At 47.6% G+C, this 6,000-nt stretch overlaps 1 protein-coding gene across 12 annotated transcripts in view; it reads right to left on the reverse strand.

Annotated features, from left to right (window-relative positions):
- ACTR3B (actin related protein 3B) overlaps positions 1-1,564 on the reverse strand; it is a 121,353-nt gene extending 119,789 nt beyond the window's left edge. For 5 of the 12 annotated variants that reach the window (XR_016210371.1, XR_016210372.1, XR_016210368.1 and 2 more), the window contains exon 1: positions 1,357-1,524. Coding sequence is in view for 1 of the 12 variants with exons in the window: in XM_008263927.5 (XP_008262149.1) it covers positions 1,357-1,400 (44 nt within the window). In the remaining 11 variants the exon portion in view is untranslated. Of the gene's footprint in view, positions 1-1,356 lie in introns of all 12 variants that reach the window. The other 7 variants (XR_016210370.1, XM_008263930.5, XM_051857099.3 and 4 more) reach the window with 5 other exon arrangements.
- Between the last annotated feature and the right edge of the window lie 4,436 nt (positions 1,565-6,000).

Raw genomic sequence — 6,000 nt, forward strand, 5'->3', positions numbered from 1 at the left:
AATGAAACTGGAGAGAGGAGAAGAGTTAGGTCCTCAACAACTGGAGGGAGAACTGTAACATAATACTGATTCTGGCTTGTGTTTTGAGTATTAAAGCAATTTCTAAAAACTAAAAAGCCAAAAAACTTCTAGTACAATATTTCAAAAAGAAAAACTGGCACAAACAAAAAGGCCACAATTTTTCCCTGGCCCGGAACCACCACTGGTGGCTTGAGCAGCAAAGGCAAAGAACTATCAGTAGGAGATGGACTGTAGCAAATTAAAGACGACACCCCCACAAGGTTGTCAGGGAAACCAAACCAAGTGCATCTTTCTACACAACAGAATCAAGGGTAGGGAGACTGAGCCATGAAATATTCTGTGGCAAAACGATTAAACTCTCTTCTCAAAAAAAAAAAAAAAAATCTTTGAGAGGCTACATTTATGTCCGGGCTATTAAGTACTAAACCCACAATGCAAGCAAGCAAGCTTGTATTCCCAAACTATCAGCAATCATCTCGCTGAAAATCAGCGATTGGAAATACAAGACATTCCCTGAAGTCCGTTCTAAATAGCTTGACACCCCAAGAAGCCATCACATCCCTAAAAGACCAACCTATACCACAAACAGGTTTTCCCAAATCTACACTGCTTTTCCAAAATGGAGTCTTTTCAAACATCTTGTGTAAACAAAAAGGCAAGTCTCCGCAAAACTAAAAGCAAGACGTTATACTGAGTGTGCCCTTTCACCCTGGAAAAGAGCAGAGTGGGCATTACACAGGCTGTCGGAGTTGGCAATCAATGTAAATATCTCCACAAGTAGGCGGCAAAAAGCATGGGCCAGGAGAAATGACACGCGCCTGAGGGCACAGAACCAAGGCCAGCAAACATCAGAGGGCAGGGGCAACGTTAGCCGGCAGGTAAGTGACGTTAAAAAAAAAATACACCCGCAGTGATGGGTGCCCAAGAGGCACTCCAGCAAGGTGAGATGCGGCTGACCTCGGATTCCCGACAGGGTGTCCATCCCGGAGGCCGGCGCGGGGCTGCGCGCCCAGGGCACCCTCCCGCCGGGCCACGTGAGAAGGGGACAGGCCAGGAGAAGTGGGCACACGGACTGGACACTACGTCCCTCCCCCTCAGTCACCTTCTTCTCGTGGCCCTTCCCAAAAGGGACATCACAGCATCAGGGCTACGCCTGATGGGAGCGGCGGGGGCCGCGCGGAGACCCCGGAGGCAGTGACCCCACTGTCAGTGCCCAGTCATGGGTCCCTGAGTTCCGGAGCGGCGAGCGCAACTCGACCACCAGGTGAGGGCAAGGTGCCCGGGGCCGGGAGCGGGTCCGCGGAGGAGCGGGGGTAGACGCCGAGCGGGTCTTACCCGGTGCCACAGTCCACCACGCAGGGAGGCAGGGAGCCCGCCATGGTCTGGACGCGCGGCGCTCAGGCGCCGGCCGCACCGCTGCCAGCTCACCTGCGTGCCGCCTCTCCAGCGAGCCTCCGCAGCGCCGCCGCCGGGAGCCCGGATGCTCCGCGGCCGCCACGTGACGCCACCCCCGGACTAGCCAATCGGAACGCGCGAGCCCCGCCCCCTTCACTCGCCATCTTTGGTGCTGGCAGCGAAGCTTTTAAGCCCATACGTCCAACCTTCAGGCTGGAGAGGCTGGGGGTTATTTTTAACTGACCTGCGGTTAACGTGACCCTGTTTCCAAGGCATGACTCCTTGCTCATCCTTTAAGTCTCAGCTAAATTGTCACCTTCTCAGGGAAGTTGTCCCCGATCACCCTAACTAGGTCCCCTCCCCACACTTTAGTCTCTGTCTCTACCATCTCATTCTTGGAAGCAAATTTTTTTTAATATTTATTTATTTGTAATCTTTCCACTGGCCAGTAGGCTGTGCTGGGAAAGGGTTCCAGTCTGACTATTGTTGATGGATGCATAACACAGTATTGAGTGCAAACATGGAAAACACCCAAGTGAATGAGTGAATAATTTTCACCATATAGAGAAAAAATATTACAATTATCATATCTGGCAGAGCACTGCACAATTTATTCTAAGAAGAAAAATCTGGAAGACAAATGCATGGCTAACCTTAAGGAATGAATGACCTCAGACTGAGATAATACCGTACCTTTAGTATTACTGGAAACTACTTTCAAGTATCAAAGACAAGATCATTATCCAAAACTTCTTAGGGAAATCAGAGACTGAAGAAGGCAAAACCTACCCACCATGCTATAAAGGTACCAAATGTCCCACTGCTGCCAACTTCTTGTCCTATTATAAATTCTTAGCATTAATTTTTAGGGAGTTTTCTAGAAAGACACGTGTTTCATAACTTTTTTTTCTCTAGGAAAACAGTAGATGTGTTGATAATTCCAGTTTAACCATTATCATTTTTTTTCTTACATGTTTGAGTTAAATAAAGCCCAGATGTAAAAAATGTTCAGGAGAAGAGAAGAGAAGAGGAGTGGAGAAGAGGGGAAGAGAGGAGAGAGGAGGAGGAGAGGGGAGGGGAGAAGAAAAGAATAAGGGTGGCACTGTGGTGTAGAGGGTAAAGCCACCACCTGTGATACCAGCATCCCATTTGGACACCAGTTGGGGTCCTGACTGCTCCACTCCAATCCAGCTCCCTGCTAATGCTCCTGGGAAAGCAGTGGAAGATGACCCAAGTCCTTGGGCCCTTACATCCACGTGGGAGACCTAGAAGCTCCTGGCACCTAGATTTGGTCTGGCCAGCCCTGGCCATTGCAGCCATTTGGGAAGTGAACCATTGGATAGAAAATTTCTCTGTCTCTCCCTCTCCCTATAACTCTGCCTTTCAAATAAATAAATAAATCTTTATATTAAAAAAAGAAGAAGAAGGGCCGACGCTGTGGCGTAGCAGGTAAAGCCGCTGCCCGCAGTGCCGGCATCCCACATGGCCACGGGTTCGAGTCCCAGCCGCTCCACTTCCAATCCAACTCTCTGCTATGGCCTGGGAAAGCAGTAGAAGATGGCCCAAGGCCTGGGACCCTGCACCCTGGTAGGAGACCCAGAGGAAGCTCCTGGTTCCTGGTTTCAAATCGGCACAGCTCTGGCCATTGCACCCAATTGGGGAGTGACCCAGCGGGTGGAAGACTGCTCTCTGCCTCTCCTCTCTGTGCAACTCTGCCTTTCAAATAAATAAATAAATCCTAAAATAAATAAATGGCTCTTTTTAAAAAAAAAAAAAAAAGAAGAAGAATAGAAGAATCAGGCATAGAACCCAAAGAGCAGGGACAAAGATCGGCTTAGCTATTTCCTGCTTTACCAAGGCCCTGCCCAGCTCTCATTTTTTCATAGACCTTGCTAAAACAGTGTAGATAAATTTTAGATTACAGACTGTTGGCACCGCTGTGTCTTTTATTTTCACTTACTTAATGCATATTTATCAAGCGCCTACCATGAGTCATGCTTTGTATTAGGGCATGCAACAATCAGCAGGATGTTCAGAGTTTCTTTTCCCAAGAGCCTAGTGAGAGGTAGTGACAGTAAATTGACAATCACAATATAATGTGGTAAATGCTAAAATGGGGCAAGTCCATTAAAGGGACGCTTAGCCCTGACTTGGCTTCTCAAAGGAAACTCAAATGCAGAAGGTGGGTAGAAAGTAGCTAGGTACAAGAAGAACGTGGGTGGAAAGTGTTTCTGGGACAGGAAACATATACAAGAATCAGGAAGACCTCAAGCCTCATGTAAGACCCAGTCCACTTTACAGTGAAAAGCCTTTGTAGAAACTTGGCATTGGCTCGTAACAAAGGGCATACCTCCTCAGGTAGCATCACCTCTGCATAGTACTCACTGGGAATGGTCGCCAAAGCCATCAGCTGGTGGTAAATAAAAGATTTCCTGGTGTGTGGGCATTTGGCCTTGTGGTTAAGATGCCTCATCCCTCCTCACAGTACCAGGTTTGATACCTGGCACCGACTCCTGACTCCAGCTTCCTGCTAATGCAGACCCCGGGAGGCAGCAGTGATGGCCCACTCTGTTGGGTTCCTGACACACACGTGGGGAACCTAACTTGAGTTCCCAGTTACTGGCCTTGGCTTCAGCCTTAGGCTAGCCCTCAGCTGTTGCAGACATTTGGGAAGAAAACCTGCAATTGGGAGCATATGCACTCTGTCTCCTCATCACAAATAAATAAGTAAATAAAAATATTTTTATTAAAAAAATTTCCTGACCTCAGTGAATTCCTTTAAATACCACTAACCCTTGAGGTATCAAAGGTTGTTATATGCACATAACAGAAAACCTAACTAAAAGTGGCACACGGAATGAGCAAATTCTGTTCTCTCGCAGAACAGGAAATCTGGTAATTCCAGCATAATTCAACAACTCCATGACATCATCATGGACCTGTCCATTCAGTTCTACCAGAACCTGTCATTTATTTATTTATTTGAAAGGCAGTGTTACAGAGAGAGAGGAAGAGATATAGAAAGGGAGACTGTCCATCCATTGGTCACTCCCCACCTGGAACTCCATCCAGGTCTTCCAGGTAGGTGGCAGGAGTCCAAGCACTTGGGCATCTTCTGCTGCTTCCCAGGCACATTAGCAGGGAGATGGATCAGAGGTGGAGCAGCCAGTACTTGAACCAGTGCCCACATGGGGATGCCAGCATCACAGGTGGCAGTTTAACCCACCACACCACAATACCAGCCCCAAGGCTCTGTGTCTTGGCCTTTGTACTCAGGCTTATGTCCCTTTAGTTTCAAGATGGCCACAGTTGCTCCATGTACCACGACCATATGGATGGACACAAGGCAGGCAGAATGTCCCCTCTGATTCCCTTTCTCAGAGGAAACTCCTTCCCAGAAGTCCCCGGCTGCTTTCCTTTTGTTCAGTTAACCAGCTCTGTTTTCCTAGGACAGCCGTAACAAAACTCCACAAACCACGTGGCTTCAGCAGGCATTTATGCTTTCAGAGTTCTGAAGGCCAGAGGACCCAAGCCCAGGTGTCAGAGCAGAGCCGTGCTCTCTCTGAACACGCTGGGGAAGAAGCGGTTCCATACCTCTCTCTTACCTTCTGGTGTTACTGACAATCCTTGGCACTTCTCAGCTTGTACATGCATCTCTCCAATCTGCCCGAATCTTCACTCAGCCTTCTCCTCATCTTATAAGGACAAGAGTCATAGTGGATGAGGACCCATCCCCATGACTTCCTCTTAAACTAATTACATCTGTACTTTAGATGTTTCCAAATATCACATTCACAGATACCAAAGGTTAGGACTTCAATGTGTCTTTTTAGGGGACACAATTCAACTCCTAAAGCCAGCCTGTGCCCAAAGCAGTCATCCGTTAGGGAAACTTATGTACTGTGTTAGAATATTATAAAAAACACCGTTGGTGGTGGGAAGCTTTGTGTCCTCTGAAGCAAATGGTTGCCAATCCCTGCCTGGAATTGGATTTGATAGGCAAGAAGAGCCGCTGTGTACAGACACAGTGTGAGGAGATGAGGAGGTGGCTACCTGCAAGCCCAGAGAGAGCTGAGCAGAACCCAAACACATAGACAGCCTCACCTCACCATTCCAGTCTCCAGAACCTGAGAAAATAAACTTCTGTTGATGAAGCCCTGCAGCCTCTCGTATTTTATTATGGCAGTTTGAACAAACTAAGACAATCCCTAATATAGCGTTCTGTGTTATCCTTCTCGGACAGTAAACTCCTATACATCCAAGACTGATTGCATCTGTTTTGACAGTGCCTGGGCAAAACACCCGCAGAGATATAAACTTCGCACTCTATAAGAAGCACTTCAAGTACAATTTTTATCATACTGCCAAGGAGGTTTGCTCTCTCCTATACTTTGCAAAATGCCTGCTACTAAATACACATCAACCTACGATTCCTTTCCCTTTGAGTAGCTCAGCCTGGCTCCCTGACTTGGATCCTGCGTTCAACTTGTAATGAAAGGGCTGCTTTAATTGGCTTTCACTAGCAGGAAGAGGCATCTGTTTCTTGTGCCTTTACCTAGCAATACCTCTTACCCCACCCATTCC

Source organism: Oryctolagus cuniculus, chromosome 7 (assembly GCF_051225735.1).
Source record: "Oryctolagus cuniculus isolate XC-2025 breed Fujian yellow rabbit chromosome 7, ASM5122573v1, whole genome shotgun sequence".
Lineage (NCBI taxonomy): Eukaryota > Metazoa > Chordata > Mammalia > Lagomorpha > Leporidae > Oryctolagus > Oryctolagus cuniculus.